At 44.1% G+C, this 21,020-nt stretch overlaps 1 protein-coding gene across 2 annotated transcripts in view; it reads left to right on the top strand.

Moving 5' to 3' along the window:
• The window catches only part of RPTOR (regulatory associated protein of MTOR complex 1), a 346,910-nt gene that overhangs the window by 230,990 nt on the left and 94,900 nt on the right, over positions 1–21,020 (top strand). For both annotated transcript variants that reach the window (XM_079903606.1, XM_079903605.1), the window contains exons 8-9: positions 17,530–17,630; positions 18,172–18,316. In XM_079903606.1, coding sequence (XP_079759732.1) covers positions 17,530–17,630; positions 18,172–18,316 — 246 coding nt within the window. The remainder of the gene's footprint in view (positions 1–17,529; positions 17,631–18,171; positions 18,317–21,020) is intronic.

The raw sequence follows: 21,020 nt of genomic DNA, 5'->3' as shown, positions 1-21,020 counted from the left end.
GAATGACAGGTAACTGTTTTAGATAATGGAAAACTCATGAGATTCAGGTGAATTACATGTATCTGTCTGGTACCAAGAAGTGCTAGCGTCAGAGCTGCTGGGCGGGAGCTTCAGCGAAAGCGATCTTGGTATCCCGAAGAACCGCCCGGTGGTCAGAACCCGAGACGAACTGAGTAGCAGGGAGCGCACACCAGGCAGAGTGAGGGCTGTGAGGGGCGAGGTGAACCAGGAGGGTGGCTGTACTGGAGACGATGTGTAAGGCCCCTCCGACCCAGGCAGCATGAGTTTTGCGGATGCCAGGAAAACCAAGAAATAGATTACTTCCAAGTGGAAAAAAACTACTGGTTTATTAAGGGAAAGAAAGGAAAAATGGGAAGAGAGAAAATTTTACATCTACTAAAAAGTAGAATTTGGGGAAATCCCAGGAACTAATATCCTGCAAGCTGTATGGCACAGCCAGAAAAAAGAAAAAAAAAAAAAGTAGAATTTTAGTGTAGCAAAATTAAGTAGCTCAACAACAAACGATTCTCTCCCTCTTGCCTCATTGTTGGGTCAATGCAGAAAACATGACATTTTGAAAATAAAGTGGGTTTTGTAGTATCACTTATATATCCAATTAGGGCATTTGAGGGGTTTGTCTTTTTTTTCTTTTTTTTTTTTTTTTTGCGGTACGCAGACCTCTCAATGTTGTGGCCTCTCCCGTTGCGGAGCACAGGCTCCGGATGCGCAGGCTCAGCGGCCATGGCTCACGGGCCCAGCCGCTTCGCAGCATGTGGGATCATCCCGGACCGGGGCACGAACCAGTGTCCCCTGCATCAGCAGGCGGACTCTCAACCACTGCGCCACCAGGGAAGCCCTGTCTTCTGATTATTGAATTGTAAGAGGTCTTTATATATCTTGGATATGAGTTCTTCTCAGATATATAATTTGGGATTATTTTCCCAAAGGCTCTTTACAAGTTACAAAAGTGAAAATGTGCTACATGTAACTTAGGTTGCTCATAAAATTATCATGTTTGTTATATTAAACTTAGGGGTTGAGTTTATTTGTGCACTTCCAAAATTTCTGATTTGATTTGTTTTAGAACTTGTGGGGGTTTTGTAGCAAATAAATAGAAGCAGCTGTAAATTCTGAGCCCTTACGATGTACCAGGTTTTGTGCGAACTTGTTAGGTGTTAACTTATTCCACTTTTCTAGTTCCTGTGGGGCTGGGTGGTACAGATGATGTGACTGAGTCGCAGAGAGGTTAGGTAACGTGCCCAGAGTCACACAGTGAGAAGTGGCAGAGCCTGGAGGGTTCACACGCAGGCCTCTCTGATTCCACCCCCTTATCTCCATGCTGCGAGTAAACTGAAGGATCCCTTAACATCCTGCAAGTTCATGTGTGGATGTTGAGAGGGAGGAAGGGTTCATTTTGGTTGGGGACATATCAAGAAAGGTCTTACAAGGGAGGTGGCATGAGTTTCATGAGTCTAGGTGTCTGGTCTCCGGGGCACCAGGTACCTGGGAGGAAGAGGAGCACTCATGTCTGTTTAATGCAGCCCTGCCAGGAAAACCTCAGAGGAAAATTATCCCGGAAGATCAAGAACAGCAAACACAACCTGATTGTATTTGGAAACTATTGTTTCTGTGGTGTTTTAACAAATTGACAGGAAGAGACAGAATTTCCAGCAAGGCTGCCGGCAGTCCTACTCTGCACGAGGTGTGGAGTTAGGATCAGTCTCTATGAAACACTTGGAGGCATTACATCCAAGTCTGCTGCTGAGCAGGCCAGCTCCGCCCTCCACCAGCCCCACCCTCACCCTCCCCTTCTCCCACCTTCTTTACAGAGAAGCTCCCTGTGAGGGTGCTTCAGTACATTCAAGGGGGGACGCCTGGAGAGCACAGCCTGAAGGTAGGGGAGCATCTCAGGAGGGAAGTGCTCCTTGCTCGTCTGGATTTCACCTCTTCCCCTCATTTTAGAAGCTGCCTTTTCCGAATGTTACAGGCTTTTTAGCAGCTTTTCAGATAACTCTGCTTGGAGGAGACTTCTGCTTGGCTCCTGGGCCTGTAGCTCTCAGTAAAGGGTCTGTCTGAAGATCAGCCTTGACACCAGGAAGGCCAAAGAAAATCAGGTTTTTTCAGGGAATGCTTAAAAAATAATCTTAGGTTCAGATTTATTTCTGTACTATTTAATAGAAAAGAACCTATTTTCATTGTGTCGTAAACATGTTGAATAAGCATGTGGGAAACTGCTCCTTCCCTCTCTTTGACCCCGTGTCTCTCTGGTTTTTGTTCTCAGTCTCCAGAGGGACTCGTGCCAGTACTGGTGCTGTTGTTGGCTGGCTCCGGGAATGGACAATAGTTTATCATTCTGTAATAAATTCAGTAAAAGGGAGATTATCTTCAGTGTTGTTTTAACTCCTGCTCACCACTGAGCCTTGGAAATCATCACTCCTTTGCCCCCAGGATTTTAAGATACATTTTTTTACATTTGCTTCACAAGTAAAGATTGGCAGACTTCTGTTCTGTGGGAGCTGTTAAAGGCAGAAGGAAAGGGATGTGAAGAACAGCAGTGCTGCACACATAAACCATTCGATTTAAAGGCTCAGTACATCCGGAGCCTGTGCTCCGCAACAGGAGAGGCCACAACAGTGAGAGGCCCACGTAAAAAAAAATTTTTAAAAATAAATAAATAAAATAAAGGCTCAGTACAGATTTTTTAAAAATCATTAGGAAACAAGCTGCCTGTGTGGCTTTTGAAAAATATCAGTCAGCTTATTCAGAGGTAGAATTATGTAATTTTCTAATCTCTCACATCTCTCAGGTGCTTTGTTCACCATCAGACTATTTTGATAGCCAATATCTTCCAGGAGAAATTAACAAGAGCTTCATTTAAGTCAACATTTTTTTAAACTGCAGGTCATAGTTTATTAGTAACTGTAAAATCAGTTTGGTGGGTCACAGCCTTGCATTAAAAAAAAAGAGAAAAGGTTAGAAGATATCCTTGTTTTTCTAGCAACATGAATGCTCTCTGGCCCTATTGTTTGAATGTGTATATTTACGTATGATTGTGTATATCAGGTCACCATGCAAAACGCATTCCTTACTAGGAGTTGTGATCAAAAAAGTCTGAAAGCCTCTTATGTTCCCTAAGGACCTGGACATACTGGCTCCCTAATGGTCCAACCTCGAGTTGTCAGTGCTCTTAATATGTAGCTCATCTTTTCCTATTGGTAGTCCCTGTTGACGCAAATAATCAATAAACAATCTATTATAAGGGATAGAAGAGAGTTTTATTTGAGCCAAACTGAGGGCTATAGTCCAGGACAGCCTCTCAGTAGCTCTGAGGAGCTGCTCTAGAGAAGCATGGTTTTTAGCACAGTTTTATATCCTGTCAGAACAAAGAATATACACCAAACATGACAGAGGTACATCCCTTCAAGGTTTCAAAAGAGACAGATTAACAGCTACACTGCAAATCAGCATGACCTTGGCATCTGAGAAGGGAACTTATCTTTGAAGGAGAACTAGCATGGGTGTCATAGGAAGGGAGGCATTTATCCCTGTTTTCAAGTGGACATTCTTCTGGATACTCTGCATTTTTTTTTTTTTTTTTTTTTTTTTTTTTTTTTTGGCCGTGCCACATAGCTTACAGAATCTTAGTTCCCCGAGCAGGGCTTGAACCTGGGGCCCCAGCAATGAAAGTGCCAAGGCCTAACCACTGGACCCCTAGGGAATTCCCTGGATATTGCATTCTTTTCTTTAGTGGTTAAAGCAGTTGTACAATGTATGATAAACAGGCCATAAGACAGGCTGTTCTAGTTAACATAAACTTCAGGCCAAATCATGTATAAGCCAGAATGACTTACCCATACCTCAGTATGTGAAAATTTCTTCCAGCATCCTGAATGCCTGTTGTGCCCTCAGCCTAATGCCATGTTATGGTTTCCTATAACCTGCCACATTTTTAATTAAATGATTGCTGATACATATACCTCAACTTCCTCTTCTCTTATTGTTCAAGAAGTAATTTTGAAAATTTATTGTCATTTTACTTTAAATTAAAAGCCCATTCCCATTTTGACCACATGCTTTGTCCTTCAGAACTGCAGAAGGACACATTAGCCATGACTGATTTCCCCTTCCTGGTAGAATGAATTGAACCTTTTGTCACCAAGAAATGTCACTCTTCATCTCTGGTAATGCCTTTGCCATAGAGTCCACTTTGTAGGATAGTAGTGTACCCATACAGCTATCATTTGGTTAGTGTTTGTAGAGTGTGTCTTTTCATATGTATATACATAATATGTGTGTACATACTTTTATGTATGATATATAAATAATTTTATATATATTTAAGCAGGTATCTTTATATATATTTCTATAGCTTTATATATTTAAAGTGTATCTGTTTTTAGCAGGATGTAGTTGACTTTTGTTCTGTTTTTAAATCCAGACTAAAAATTTTTGATTTTATTTTTTATAAATTTATTTATTTATTTTTGGCTGTGTTGGGTCTTTGTTGATGCACGAGGGCTTCCTCTAGTTGCAGCTAGCGGGGGCTACTCTTCGTTGCGGTGCGCGGGCTTCTCATTGCGGTGGCTTTTCTTGTTACAGAGCACGGGCTCTATGCACGCAGGCTTCAGTAGTTGTGGCATTTGGGCTCAGTAGTTGTGGCACACAGGCTCTAGAGCACAGGCTCAGTAGTTGTGGCGCATGGGCTTAGTTACTACATGGCATGTGAGATCTTCCCGGACCAGGGCTCGAACCCGTGTCCCCTGAATTGTCAGGTGGATTCTTAACCACTGAGCCACCAGGGACGTCCCCAAAACTGGTGACTTTAATTGAAGTATCAAGTTTTTTTATAGTTGATATAATAATTGACATATTTGAGTTTAAATCTGCCACCCTGTTTCTTTTTTGTTTTGTCCCCCATTTCTTTTTTACACCTTCCTTTTTTTCTCCTGCATTGCCATATTTTGGATTGATTAACAGTTTTACTACCCTTCCTCCCCTTCTTTTGGCTTGTTAACTATGTGTTCTTTTCCTACACTCGAGTGGCTACCCAGAGCCATGGTCTCCTTGTGCTTTCTGTTAAAGGCCAGGCAGTGAACACTTAAGCCTCTGTGAGCCACATAAAGTCTCTGTTGTTTATTCTTCTTTATCTTCTGTTACAGCCCTTTAAAATTATAAGGCTTGTTATTAGCTTTCAGGCCATACAAAAAATAGGCTGCTGGCTGGGTTTGGCCCGAGGGCCATAGTTTTAGCAACCCCTGACTTACTAAAGTCTAATATAAATTAGTACTTTTACCACTTTCCAGGTGATGCAAGGACCTTAGAACAATTAACTTCGTTTACTCACTTCCTTAGTTGTATACAATTACTGTCATATATTTTAACTCTCCATATATTATCATTTCCATAAACATTATTAATATTCTACAGAGTTAATACTTACTTTTACCCACGTATTTACATCTTCTATTGTCTTTCATTCCTTCCTGCATCTCAGAGCTTCCATCTGAGATCATTTTTTTTCTTTATTTCATTTAGTGCAGGTTTGCCAGTGAAAAGTTATATTTTTATTGTTTGAAAACGCTGTAATTTCACCTTCATTTGTTTTTACTTTTTAAAAAAATTATTTATTTATTTTTGGCTGCGTTGGGTCTTTGCTGCTGCGCGCAGGCTTTCTCTAGTTGTGGCGAGTGGGGGCTACTCTTTGTTGCAGTGTGCGGGCTTCTCATTGCGGTGGCTTCTCTTGTTGTGCAGCACAGGTTCTAGGTGCGTGGGCTTCAGTAGTTGTGATGCGCAAGCTCAGTAGTTGTGGCTTGCACGCTCTAGAGTGCAGGCTCAGTAGTTGTGGCTCGCAGTCTCAGTAGTTGTGGCTCACAGGCTTAGTTGCTCCACGGCATGTGGGATCTTCCCAGACCAGGGCTCAAACCCATGTCCCCAGCATTGGCAGGCAGATTCTTAACCACTGCGCCACCAGGGAAGCCCCTGTTTTTACATTTTTAAATTGGCATTGTTGAAGTATAGCTTGCATTCAATAAAATGACCTCGCTTTAAGTATATAGTTTGATGAGTCTTGGCAGCTTTATACACCCATGGGACCACCATCACACTCAAAATATGTCCTAAAAGTTCCCTTGTACCTCATCCCAGTTAATCCCCCACCCTAGCCCCCAGGCCCAAACAACCATTGATCTGCTTTTTCTCATACATTAGATTTATCTTTTCTAGAGCTTCAGATAAATAGAAGATGATACTGTATTCTTTTGTGTCTGAAGAATGGAATGGCTGGGTGGTATGGCAGGTGTATGTTTAACTTTATCAGAAACTTCCCAGCTCAGCATTCGCCCCAGTCATGTGTGAGTGGTCAGAGGTTCTGCATCCACGTTGATACTTGGTGTTCTTAGTCTCTTTAATCTTAGCTGTCTAATGGGTGTGTGATGCTGTGTCCTGTGGCTTTAACTTGCATTTGCCTAGTGACTAATAGTGCTAAGTGGCTCTTCGTGTGCTATTGGCCATTAATTTATATTCTTTAATAAAATGTATATTCATGTCTCTTGCCAACTTTTTAATTGTGTTGTTTGTCTTCAAGAGTCCTTTACATATTTTGGATATAAGTCATTGTCAGATCTACATCTTGTGAGTATTTTTGGTCAGTCTGACTTTTGTTTTCATTTTCACAGCAATCTCCTAAAGACCAGGAGTTTTTCATTTGGATAAAATCTGACCTAATAGTTTTTTCTTTTATGCTTTATACTTTTGTGTCCCACCTAAGAAATCTTTGTGTACCCCAGGGTAGTGAAGATTTTCTCCTAAAACTGTTATGGTTTTAACTTTTATGTTTAAGTTTATGATCTGCTTCAAGTTAACTTTTATACGTGACGTGCAGTGAGTCAAGGGTCAGTTTTTTCTGTATGGATGTACATTTGTTCCCACACCATCATGGAAATAAAGTCTTTTTCCCATTAAACTACTTTGGTACCTTTGACAAAAATCATTTGAATATAATTGTGTAGTCCTTTTGCTTTGTCCTGTGACATAGATCTCTATGTCTGTCCTTATGCAGAACCACACTATCTTGATCATTGTAGCTTCACTGGAAATCTGTTCCCTTTCAAAATGGTTTTGGCTGTTCTAGCTCCTTGCATTTCCATGTCAATTTTAGAATCAGCTCATCAGTTTCTAACAAGCCTGCTGGGATTTGTACTGTGATTGCGTTGCATGTGTAGACCAATTTGAGGAGAATTCGGAGAATTCTCGTCTTAACAATACTGAGTCTTCTGATCCATTAGCGTGGTGTGTCTCCCCAGTTAAGTCTTTTAAAAATTTACTGCAGCAATACTTTGTAGTTTGTTGTTGTTGTTTACTTTTAATTTTAATCCCATGAATTCATCAAATGGCATCAAACATCTCTGACTGTGACAAATGCAGTATAAAGTGAAGTTCTCTTTTGAGGGGAGTGGTCAGAGCTGTTCAAGGGGATTCCGAGGGGATACATCTTACAACGAGGAAGTCAGAGACAGGTGCTTCGAGGTCACTGTGTGAGAGCAGGAGAGATCCTCAGGCCTCTGCCTAGTTCTGGTCAGAGGTCTGGTCAGTGAGATCAGGATTGGGTGTCCAGAGAGAAGCTTTCAGTCAACAGTGCATGTCACATGCCCAGGAGGACATTAACCCCCATCATGTAGTGATGCTGGACCAGATCTTCCTCTTTTGTTGCTGACTGTTGTATTTAGTTTCTGGAATTTTAAGTACCGCAGAGAAGTGACAGAGCTGCAGGCATCTGCTGGACATTGAGGCATTTCACCTGTATCACCATCATTACTGAACACTCTTGTTGTAGTTCACTGGGTATCCTCCCAACAGTTCTTTCTTTTCTTTTTTTCTTTGGCCTCACTGCACAGCTTGTGGGATCTTAGTTCCCTGACAAGGGACCTTCCTTGAGAGTCAGTTTATTATTAGAGCTGTATGTGCATCTACCTGAGTACCTACTATATATCAGCCATTGTGCTTCACATACATCATCTCATTTAACTTAATCCAAAAAAGTGGGTCCTGGGCTTCCCTGATGGTGCAGTGGTTGAGAGTCTGCCTGCCGATGCAGGGGACACGGGTTCGTGCCCCAGTCCAGGAAGATCCCACATGCCGCGGAGCGCCTGGGCCCGTGAGCCATGGCCGCTGAGCCTGCACGTCCGGAGTCTGTGCTCCACAACGGGAGATGCCACAGCAGTGAGAGGCCCGCATACCACAAAAAAAAAAAAAAAAAAAAAAAGTGGGTCCTTATTGGCATTTTCAAGGGATGGAGCATAAAAGAAGTAGAGTCATACAATAGTAAGTAAAAGTTCAAGAACCAAACCCAAACTTTATAGCTGCAAACTTGTGTTTTTAACTGTGGTATATTCCCTTCTACCCTTTTCTAGTTCTTGGAGTCCTCAATCTAATTTAGATGTTTATTCGTGGTGTTTCTGTAGCACTAAGTGCGTTCATCTACCATGATCATTATCACATACTGACTTAGTTGTCTTGATGCTTTGTAGTTTGAGCTGTGTATATTTTGCAAATAGTTTGTTAAATTAATTTCAGTTTTTAAATTGTTCAATGATAGCATGTAGAAATGCATTTGATTTTTGTATACTAGCCTCATTTTTCTAACTATGCTAAACTCACTAATTAGTTCTGATACCTGTTTTATAGATGCCTTAAGATCTTCTATGTATGTAATTGTGTCATCTGCAAAGAAATACAATTTTACTTCTTCCTTTCATATCTTTATGTCTTTAATTCCTTTTTCTTACTTTATTGCACTGGCTAATGCCTCCACTACAAAGTTAAATAGAAGTGATGAAACTGAGCCTCCAAGCTGTGATCCTAATTAAGGATCAGTTAGGGGAAAACATTTTATCTTATATCACTAAGGGTAATGTGAGCTGTGAATTTTTCATAGATATCCTTTATCAGGTTGAGGAAGTTGTCTTCTGTATATAGTAGTTTCCTGAGAGTTTTTATCATGAACAGCTGTTGAAATTTATCAAATGCTTTTTCTACATCTATTAAGATAATAATTTATTCTCCTTTGTTCTGTTAATAGTTTCATTACATTATTGATGTTCAAATGTTAATTTAAACAAACCTTGCATTCCTGTGATAAACCTCATTTGATCATGGTGTATTACCCTTTGATATACTGCTGGATTTGACTTACTAATGTTTTATTAAAGATTTATGCACCTGTATTCTGAGGGATAATGATTTTCTCTATAATCCAGTGGGGTGCAGCGACACCCTCTCCAGCAAGATCTAAGTCGTAGCCTTGGGTGGGGCCTCTTCCAAATATCCTCCTTCTTTGGGTGTACTCCCTGAGCTGAAGAGGTAGTAGCTGCTCCCTACAGATACCAATCCTGTCTTTTTTAGAGTTCTTTTTGTCCTTCTTAGTAGTTAGTTAATCTCCATATTTTAGTTAAAGCAGTTAATATTAAATGCTTAATATACTGCTTAATATCTCTGCTTAATTTACTGGCATGGTTTTTGTCTCCTGACGAGACCCTTACTAATACATGTTCCCTTGAAAGCTATATGCATTTTTTCCTCTATTTTTAGGAAGTTCTCTTTGTCTTGGATTTTGGCGGTTTTATTTTGATGTACCTATGTGGGCATTATTTGTGTTTGTCCTGCTTTATGACTATGGCATTTCTTCAACCTGAATGCTATAGACTGAATTATGGCCCCCAGGAAGAGCGTCCTCACCAGAACCTGACCATGCTCGCACCCTGATCTTGGACTTGTAGTCTCCAGAACTGTGAGGAAATAAATTTCAGTCGGTTAAGCCACCCAGTCTATGGTATTTTGTTACGACAGCCTGAGCTCACTAAGACACTGTGCCTTGATGTCTTTCATCAGTTGTAGAAAATTCTGAGCCATTGTATTTTTTTTTAAAGAGTGGCTCTTTTCTTGCATTATTTAAATGCTTTTCTTTTATTTATTTAAATATTTATTTATTTATTTAGGCTGTGCCAGGGCTTAGTTGAGGCATGCGGGATCTTCGTTGCGGCATGCAGGATCTTTAGTTGCGGCATGTGGACTCCTAGTTGCGTCACGGGGACTTTTAGTTGCGGCATGCATGCAGGATCTTGTTCCCCAACCAGGGATCGAACCCAGGCCCCCTGCATTGGGAGTGTGGAGCCCAGCCACTGGACTACCAGGGAAGTCCCTGAGCCATTGTGTTTTTGAATATTGCTTCTATTCCATTTTCTCTTTTGGGGATGCCAGTATGTACATGTTAGGTCTTTTCACAATATCCACTCTTTCTTATTGTGTTTTTTTCTTATGTCCCAATCTCTTGTCTCTTTTGCTTAATTTTGAGTATTTTTTTTCTGACCTGTCTTCCATTTCTGTCTTCAATGTTGTCTGATCTGCTGTTCAGCCCATCTATTGAGTTTTTAAATTTAATATAGTGTATTGTTAAGTTCTTGAGGTTCCCGGATTTCCAGAGTTTATTTTATAGTTTCCAGTTCTCTACCAGAGTTTTTCATCCTGTGCATTAACTCCACGAACATATTAAGTAAAATTATTTTGAAGTTGGTGTCTGATATTGCCATTATCTGAATCCTCTGTCCATCTCTTTCTCTTGTCAGTTGTTTTTCTTGATTTTAAACCTAGAAATGCCTGGGGGTGTTTTGTTTGTTTTTTTGTTTGGAGTTTTTTTGAGATATAGTTGATTTACAATATTATATTATTTTCAGGTGTACAATGTAGTGATTCAAAATTATCGATTATATTCCATTTATATTTATTATAAATGCTTGGTTATTTTTTACTGAATGTTGCAAATTGAAAATGGAAATTGTACAGAAATCTGGGATGATTTGAGGCTGTGAGGTTTGTGTTATTTCTAGTTCATCCTTTGCACCCAGCTCCAAGACTGGGGGTTTTACCTGAGCTCCATCTCCTTGGTGGGCCCTCAGTTTTTGTTCTCCAGCCTGTGAGTCCACCAAGCTCAGCTTAGGCTCTCTGCCTCTCAGAGTTGCCAGGTACCTCTGGGACAAATGGAGCCCCAGGTGCCGGCTCAAGCCTGGGGCTTTTCTTTCTCAGGTTTTGGCCCCACGATTCCCCACAACCTTGCCAGCCTTCCATTGCCTTCAAAAAGATTTACACACACACACACACACACACACACACACACACACACCCCTACACACACAGCCTTTCTGGTTGTTCTCAGTGGGAGAATGGTCTGAGTCACCTCACCTGCCATTGCCAGGAGGTCTTCTAAACCCTAAGAGAGTAATTGAACCGTGCACCCCAGGCTTTGCAGATGTAATTTAGGGCCCGGCTGACTCAGCACTAAGATAGCATCCCAGTGGCTGCACAGTTGAGTGTCTCTGGGTGAGTGTTGAGAGCTGAGTGCATCATCCACAGGCTTTCTGCATTTAAACAAGTGTGGCTACATTTCCAACCAGGCTTTCTCACTGCGTGTTTCTCATTTTCTTCTTCCTGACTACTCAGACGTAGTCCTGCAGTCCAGTTAAAGGGGGACTCCTCTGTAAAACTGCAAACCATTCAGGCTGCAAACAAACGATATCACACTTTATAAACTGCAGGTTCCATACACACTGAAATGGACTTGGATGATCATCACTTGAAATCTGTGAATGGCTAGAAAAAAGCCATTGTGTAATAGGAAATACAGATAATATTAGTGTTGAATTGTACACAATTTTAAATAAAGAGACATTAGAAAGAAGTCTTACAGAGATGTGGCTTGGTCCGGTTCAGCAGAATGTCAGCATATGAAGAAATATGTCCCAAAATGTACTATCTAGGGCAGAAGTTCCCAACCTTCATTTATGTCAAGTAGTTTTCTTTTCCTACTCAGCTGAATTTTTAGAATGATTGAGATTGTGTGTGTCCGCGCGCACACACATCTGATTTCAGTATAGCATTAACTGATTGAGAAAATGTACCTGCATACATATTCAGGGACTCCTTTTGGTGACATCATGAGCACTGTCCCTTACCCCACAGGTTGAGAACCCTGATCTCGTTTATCTGTCTTTGTCTAACCAAATATCTAACCAGTACATACGGACCTGGATATTCAAAAGAATTATTTTTTTAAAAAATTGCTGAGGATTTCCCTGGTGGTCCAGTGGGTAAGACTCCATGCTCCCAATGCAGGGGGCCTGGGGTTCGATCCCTCTTTGGGGAACTAGATCCCACATGGCATGCCGCAACTAAGAGTTTGCATGCCGCAACTAAGAGTCCGCATGCAGCAACTAAAAAAAGATCCCACATGCCACAACAAAGATCCCGCTTGCTGCAACTAAGACCTGGCACAGCTAAAATATAAATAAATGAATGAATTTTTTTTTAATTGCTGGGTGCACCTCCCCATTTTCTTAGTCACAGAGCATTTCTAAGTAATGAATTATTTGCATTAAGTAAATGAATTAGCCCAAAGTTCTCTGCACCATCATTTTCATAAAGCCATTTAAAGCAGACAAAGTAAAAGTGCATCCTCCTTTATTTGAACTGAATATGAGATAATGTAAATTCATAAAACATGAAATTTTCAAATGTTTTCCCTTTTCTGGTAAACTTGCTTGGCTTCCCTCTTATTAAAAAAAAAGTTTTATTTTTCTTTATTATGCAAGTAGTGTGTTTTCAGCGTGTATATTATTAAATACAGATAAGCAAAAAGAATTAAAATCATCCATAATCTCTACCATGCCAAGATAATCGTTGTTACTACTTTGGTGCAGACCTTCCCAGACTTCTTTCCTAAGTGTATTGGTGGATGGTTTTTTTAAAATATTTATTTATTTATTTTTGGCTGTGCTGGGTCTTCATTTCTGTGCAAGGGCTTTCTCTAGTTGTGGCGAGCGGGGACCACTCTTCATCACGGTGCGCGGGCCTCTTCACTGTCGTGGCCTCTCGTTGCGGAGCACAGGCTCCAGACGCGCAAGCTCTGTAGTTGTGGCTCACGGGCCCAGTTGCTCTGCGGCATGTGGGATCTTCCTAGACCAGGGCTCGAACCCGTGTCCCCTGAATTGGCAGGCGGATTCTCAACCACTGCACCACCAGGGAAGCCCTGTGGATGTTTTTAACAAAAATGTAGCATGTCTTTTCATATGGTTATTTCAGTGCATTTAAAATTATTTGATTTTGTACATAAAGAGATATCTGGAGGAATGGTCACCAAAATGTTTCTACTGGTTCTTAGATGGTGAAATTTGGGATGATTTGTGTTATCTTCTTATCACTTGAGTATATTTAGTGAGTTTGTGTCATTTTCTTGGAAACCATAGTTTTTCATTTAGCATTTTATTTACACAGAGCTGTGATCATGCAGCTAGAATCCATCCACTCACTCATCAAATATGTATCTGTTATGCATTAGATGCTATGTGTGAACACTGGGTTAGCACGAGGAAGCACGTGGGCCTGCCGTCCAAGAGCCCCGAGCCTAGTGGGAGATGTAGCCTGGGCACCAGCTGTCATCTGCGGAATTCTGTGGGGGCCTCAGAGCAGAACCTGAAAGCCTGGGGGGACCACTGGGCCAGGGAGGCAGGAGGGCGTCTGCGCAGGTCTGGAGGCATGTGAGCTGTTTGAGGAGGACAAGTTCTGTGTAGCTAGACATCGGCGTGTTGGCGAGAGAGGAAGCTGGGGAGACACAAAGTGACGAATGGAGGTGAGGACAGGCAGGGTGAGACACCTACCCCAGACCACGGTGCTGGCTGGTTGATGGGGGCAGACACAGAGACAAGGGACACAAGCGTATTGGGGAGAAGCACGGGAGGGAGGCGAAGAAGCAGCGGCCATGATGCTGAGCTGCAGAGCATGGGCCGCCTGTGGAGGCCCTGCACCTCTGCCCTGGGGATCATCAGCTGAGGCCAACCTGACAGCTGAGACGGGCTCGTCTCCCAGCTGGACGGTGTACCCGAACATACTCCTCCCGCTGAGCAGCCAGCCCCTCTTGGGGGGTCTGGGCGGTGCCCCCTCCATGTCAGTCACTCCACCACACGGGGTTCAGGGAGCTGCTGGCCAAGTGGGAGCAAATGTTCTTAAGTAGGGAAGTAACGTGAGTCAGATGTGTGGGCTGTGAGCTCGTGCATGTGCTCAGCACTCCGCCAGAATCTGTGAAGAGACTGATTTACATCGAGGAAAGTAAGTCATTGCCTACAAGGAATTTATTACCTAGTTACACAGATAATTAACATGCATGGAGCAACACTGAATAAATAAAAAGAAAAGTAAGCAATTGGTGGGCTGCCAAAGAAATCCCAAGTGAGATGCAGTTGAAAAGGACCTGAGCAAAGGCTGCTGTGGTCAAGACATCTTCATGGACAGGGAAGTTGGGCTTCGCTTGTGAAGACTGAGCCAGAACCAGCCCAAGACACGTGGGAGGCTGTGCCAAGTGGGCAAATGAGAGGAGACTGAGTTTGATATTTTTGTCCAACTGCGAGGTAATGGACCCAAACAGAGGGAACTAGTTTCAAAGTTTATTGTGTCAAGGTGATGGCTTTGAAGCCAAGTGGAAACTTTCTACCTAAGTCCATTGGCAGAGTTTTCGCCCTTGCTCCTTGGAGGCCTCGCGGTGGCCCATCTGGGGAGGCGTGGGCCACTGGGAAGCTGGTGGCTCCCAGCCCTCACCCCTCCAGCCATAGGAACTCTGCTTTCCTTTATTCCAAGTGAGATTTTGTTGAAATAGAGGGAACTATTTGAAACCACTGCAGCAGTAAGCAGAGAACCCTGTAGATTTTTGAACAAAGGTATACCGGGGGCTGTCACCCTGCCTAGTATGAATTGGATCAAGAAGGCCATTGAGGATACCTTTGCAGTGGGAGTGGTTACCAAAAGGCAGTGGAAGAGGTGCCTTGCAAGAAGCAGGAAACACGAGCTACACTTGGGGAAGAGATGAGTGGGCCCTGTCTCTGAGGGTTCGAGCTCTGATGGAAGAGAATCCACGGGGACTCTTGGAGTGAGGACACATGCTACAGGGGAGAAGAAGATGGCAGTAATGAGGATGAGCTTGATTTTAGACATGTTAAATTTGAGTTGTGAAGACAGCTAGCAAGGGGTGAAGGCAGGTTGGGTCATCTTGTAAGATCCAGAAGCAGAGTCGCCGTTGCTGCAGTCAGGCTCCACACAGTGGGCAGTGCTGGAAGCTGTGGGTGAACCCAGATGTCGGAGGAGGTGAGAATAAATCCAATGGCAGACAGCGGTGATGAGGAGTTTGAGGAGGTGGCATGCATTTTCCAAGGAAGTCTCTGCTGGCTCTCTGCTGCATCTCCTTTGGAAGTGCTATCCACTTTATTTTGATCTCCATTTTGCATATGAGGTTAACCTGGGTGACTCAGAGCAGAGAAACAAGACACCAGAAGTTACCCAGACATGCACTGCTGGGACTAGAGTTCGTTTTTCTCATCTCCCAGTTCCATGATCTGTTCCTAAACTATAGCCTTTTGTGCTTTTCACATAAAAGTTAGTCCTTGATTAACACTGTGGGTTTAAATTTTAAAAGAACCACCTTGATTATTAATGAAATTGGGGGGAGGGGTAGGTGAAAGAAACTTGTGTAATGAAATGTGTCCTGGGCTTGACACTCTGTGCTGTGCCTTTCTTCGTGGCCCTGCATCGCTGACCCAGACAGCTTCCAGAGCGGGTTGGGTTTTGACGTCCTTAGGATCAATTACAGAAAGGAAAACGGAAACAAGTAGTTTCTGAAGTGACTTACTTCTTTCTTTCTTTTTTTTTGAAGTGACTTAATTCTAAATGACATGAAAAGGGAGGGAAGTGGGACTCACTTCCACCTTTGTCATCCCAGGCTGCCGAATGCAGATGGGTCTTGCAATGATTGGTTGATTGATCACTTTGAATGGTTCCCAGGTCTGTCTGAAATCAGTCGGGCAGATGGCTTGGTTTGTGGTTTCATGATGAGCTTTAGTGAAAGACATCAGTAGAATTTTCAGGAGATCATAGTGGGAGTCTTAGTTTTGCATTTATCTGCCAGCGATTGTCACAAGATGAGGATTTAAAAAACACACCTAAATGCACACTGACCTCCACCTGACAAGGAGTGGCCTCTGTTCCCTCCGATGGCTCGGCCACAGTGCCGGCAGCAGGGCAGCTCCTCACTGCTGGGGACGCAGCGGCCTTTCCCAAGGGTCAAACCCCAAGGAGCCAGCTGGGGCTGTGTTGCTTCACCTGACTTAAGGGGCACTGCACACACCCATGATGCACTTGGTCCAGGTTTGGAAATAGACCTCAGCAGACCCTCCTTCTTCCAAGAACACTGTCCTGTCACCACCAGCTGTCAGGGCGAGAGGCAGGTGAGTGGGCAGAGGAGTGGCATCCAATGCTGACTGCGTGCAGATGTGAAGACAAGGAGAGTGTCGCCACTGCCTCACTGCGGGGCTTTCCTCCTGATCGGCTCTCCTTGTATGTGTTCTGTGTAATTATGACGGCACGATATTTGTCCCACTTCTTTACTTAATGTTACAAAGCAGTCTTTTCCCCATATCATTAAAATATTCATAAACAACAGTTTAATAGCTTGTAATTATTTCATTGTGGTTGTTCCATAATTAATCATTTCTCTATTATTGGTCACATAGGTAGTTTCTGACTTTTCACTGTTATAAATAAAACACTGCAAAACATACCTTGTTTCCACATTCTTCGTTTCTGGTTCAAGATTGATTCTTGGGAGCAGACTTAACTGAGGAAAGGATACAGATGTTTTCTGTCCTTCATGTGTCTGTCCTTTCCAGAAGGATTGTGCCAGCTGATACACCCAAAGGCGTCGTATGTGAGTGGCCACAAATGGAGCACCACTCAAAAGAGTGTCGCCCAGTTGTCTGTTGTGTTTTTTCTTCCTGTGCTCGAATTTCCCCACAGGGGGCGGGGAAGCAAGCCCAGCTCCCCTCACACGCCCCACTGGGAGGCCTGTGATGCTGCTGGCCCACCTCTCACATCCTCACCGCTGGCATTTTCAGTCCAGCGATGCTGCGCCCAGGACTACGTGTGAATTTAAGAGGTGGAATCTAGGCCTGACTAGGTCTGTTTTGATGTTGAACAGGTGAATGATTGTGTGGTGAAGAGCTGGGCCCACAGAGGTCTTCCCGTTGCCCTCAGCTTCTGGGAGGTGACCCGTGTCCTGCCTGACAGGAGTGTCTTGATTAGGGTGTGGGGCCCGTCCACTTGGAGGCTGAGAGCAAGGCTGTGGGGGGCTCCAGGGCCCCGGGGGCCTGCCTGGTCGGCAGAGCTCTGTGCCTGCTGTCACGGGGGTGCCAGAGGGGCCCACCCGCTGCTCCTGTGCAGATGGGGAAGGGAAGAAAGTGAAGTGGAAGCTGAGTTTTAAGATGTGAGGTTAGACGTACAGGAGTCTCAAAGATCACAGCAAGGCAAGGAGGTCCTCCTGGCATGGCCAAGTCGCCCCCCAAGCCCCTTCTGACGCGTCGTCGTCCCCTCACCCCTTCTCTTCCCACCTCCTCCTGCCTCTGTCACCTGTTTCCATCTCCGTGACTGTTTTGTGTTTCCTAGGATTCCCGGGCGGCTGAACGACAGGAGGACCCCCCTGGGCGAGCTGAACTGGATCTTCACGGCCATCACGGACACCATTGCATGGAACGTGCTTCCTCGGGGTGAGGCTGCCCAGCTGTGGACTGGTGGGAAGGCTGCTGCCCCGGAGTCAGGAGACTCTGGCGCTGGGATGTGAGAGAAGTCAAATGGGAGGACTGAGTTCCCCTCAGTGAAGAAACCTGAGGATGTGGGCGGGAGAAGGCAGGGACCCCAAAGGTTCTGAGAGGATGAAGTGAATAGCGCATCAGGTCGAGAGCAGTGCTGCAGGGCTAGTTCAGAGTGGTATCTGCTCGGGTCCTTAGTGTTTTCGGGGCAGACTCAGGGCTCATCTGCCTTCAGAGTCACACACCATCCATATTTCTTAAAACCCAAATTACTACTATAGTATAAGACACGTTTATGTTTTTCTGTGACCAGTTGGTTGGGTTCTGCTGTTTGTTCACATTACGTGTGTCATGTAGGTGCTGCCAGTGGAGAATGTGCATGTCAGTTCCAACCTGCTTGTTGCAGCTTCTGGTAGAAGGATAGTAAATTTGTATATTTGGCTTTAAATGCTGGACGTGAGTCAATGAAGTCACCTTTTTATCTTTTCTCTGCCCTCAGATCTCTTCCAAAAGCTCTTCAGACAGGACCTATTGGTGGCTAGTCTGTTTCGAAATTTTTTATTGGCGGAAAGGATCATGAGGTCATATAACTGCACCCCCGTCAGCAGCCCACGCCTGCCCCCCACGTACATGCACGCCATGTGGTAAGTGTCTCTCCCCAGACCAGCATCAGATTCTCTAAGGAGCATGGTTTTCCCGTTTCTGCGATAGTCCAAGTGTAAGGGAATTATTTGAACAAAATAGGAAGACGGGGCTCCAAACGTGGAGGCCTGAGTGGTGTACACGAGTTAACAAGGTCGACCCTCAGCTCTGCCTAAGTCCCCTGCAGAAGTGCAGGTGCCTCTAAGGGTCATCCAGGGCTGAGCGGGACCAGTGCCTACAGAGGCCCTGCAGTTCATAGCTCGGGGCGGAGAGGGCCTGCGGGTGAGTTTCTGACTCTGTAGGGATTTGTATTGAGGAAAGAAGCTGCCAGCTGAATTCATGAAGTGTATCCAAGATTGCTCCAGAGAATTAAAACTGTTGGGTTCGTGACCACTTAATTTGCATGCTTATTGCACACATATACACATGCTGTCACACACACACACGCACGAGTGTGATCTTTATGATACTTGTATGTTGATTATAAATTTCCTTCAAAACTGGATTACTGGGACTTCCCTGGTGGTCCAATGGTTAAGACTCTATGCTTCCAATGCAGGGGGCCTGGGTTCAATCCCTGGTCAGGGAACTAGATCCCGCATGCTGCAACTAAGAGCCCACATGCCGTAACTAAAGATCCCACATGCTGCAACGAAGATTCCAAACTAAGACCCGGCATGGCCAAATAGATAAATAAATATTAAAAAACAAAAAACTGGATTACTGCTCTTTACACTACTACTAGTAGTAAGTACAGTATGATAACAGCAGTAATAATGGAAATTGTTTTGAATCTAGACATTATATCTGAAGGTGTTTGGTTTCTTCCTGTTTCCTTGCTTTTGTGACACAAGCAGAATGTGAGGAAGTACTAAAATGGGGCGGTAACAAAGGAAAATGTGTCTTAGTCACATCCAGAGAGAAATCCTAATACAAAATACTTAAAAAGAGTAGTGATTTTTTTTTTTTTTAATATGTGCATGACCACTTTCCCCCGACTCTGTAAACCCAGAGAACTAAGAAGGAGGTGGTAAACTCACCTGCTCTCGTCCACTCAAGGAAAATCAAGAGTTAACATTCTTATCTGTGAGATAAATCAAGATGCACTATGCTGGCCAAGCACCAGACTATAATCAGAAATCAAGTTAAAACATGCCTCATCCATACCCTTTGGAAGAGCTTATGGAATAAACTGGAGAAACAGAGAGATAGGAGTAGACCGCACGAAGAGTCTCTGTGCAGCAGTTTAGATCCTGTGTGAACAGACTGGCAGGACAGCAGACGCAGTTTCCTTCACTCCATGAAGATTAGAACTGGGGAGGTGGGGTTGAAAAGCCTCTCTAATGCTTAGGATAAATAATTAGAAAGAAAACCCACATTTCTGAAGAAGGAGATCCTAAAACAGCCTTATCCTTTAAGTAAAGTGATGCCTTAAATTCTATTTTTTCTGAACCAGGTTTTTATAAAACATTTATTATTTAAAAGGAAAGAAAAAAGAGCTGAACAGGGTCAGTGCTGCAACTAGTCATGGATGGAAAACTAGTTAAGCCACAGGAAATGGGCATCACACCAGCTGCCCAGTGTGAATGGCCTCCTGGGTGACTGGGGCCACTGGCCAAGCAGTTCCCCCCAGGAGGAAGAAATACAGGGTGGACGCGAGGCGCCAGCTTTTAGCGAGCTTTTAGTCCTTCCCTCCATCTGCCCACCCCACCAACAAGTCCGTGGGACAGTCTTCCTTCTTGTGCATGTTTCTCTGGATATAAAACTGCCTCCTCTAAGATGTGCTCAGCTGCAAAGAGTAAAAAACAACGTGTTGTCCCGGAGAAGAGAGTAAGGAGCACAGCCTGAGCAGAGAGCAGACAGAACAGACAGGGAAGATGACAGCAGGAGAAGGGGACCCAGGGAGGAAGCACGCAGAGATGGCTGGTGCGGAACAGTCACACCTGTCTCTCTTCATCATGCCATAGATCCTTCTCTAGTATTGGCCTCTTAGAACATTTCCGAATTCTGGGATTTGTATAAGTGCTGTTTAATATAAGGTCCAAAGTCTAACAGCAGTGTCTCATAATCCCTCCCGTCTCTGTTACTGATACCTTTCCATGCCCTACTCTAAAACTAGGAATATGGCCCTCTTGCCTGCAAGTTTAGCTCTCCATGAATCTCATAAAACAAATCCTCATTTGTATTTATTTGTTGTACAGAGAAACGTGAGCTAACACAGCAACCCACAGAGGCCCAGATGAACATGTGGAAAGCCTCCCGGGTATGCCGGGGCACATGGAATTGCTAGCAGTCATACATGCACCCTTGGGGTCTTTCTACTTCCCTGGTTCCAACCTCCCTGCGCATTCCAGGGCCCCTCTGCAGCTGATATGCACCCTGAAGACTTGAGTACAATCTAGTCCCTCAGCCTGCATGGTCCTCCATCCTGCAAAGCTCACTGTCTGTGGCCTGATACCCTCTCCGCTCCCTTTTAGGCGAATCCTGGTTGTTGCACGTTGGGTTCTGTGGGAAGCGGACTCAGAGGTGGGGGTCAGCATTAGGATGCTGTGAGGGAGGGCTCTGGGGATCACAACCCTGGACAGGGAGGCGGCCTGACCCCTGACCCAGCCTGGACCAGCACATTCCCAGCCGGCATTGTTGGACCCTGACATCTCCCGCGTCACTCCAGCCCCTGCTGCCCTGTCCACTTTGCATCCACCCATT

This window comes from Stenella coeruleoalba, assembly GCF_951394435.1.
Source record: "Stenella coeruleoalba genome assembly, chromosome: 19".
In the NCBI taxonomy this organism is placed as follows: domain Eukaryota; kingdom Metazoa; phylum Chordata; class Mammalia; order Artiodactyla; family Delphinidae; genus Stenella; species Stenella coeruleoalba.
The sequence above is the reverse complement of the archived record's forward strand: the minus strand, read 5'-3'. Positions and strand labels throughout refer to the sequence as shown.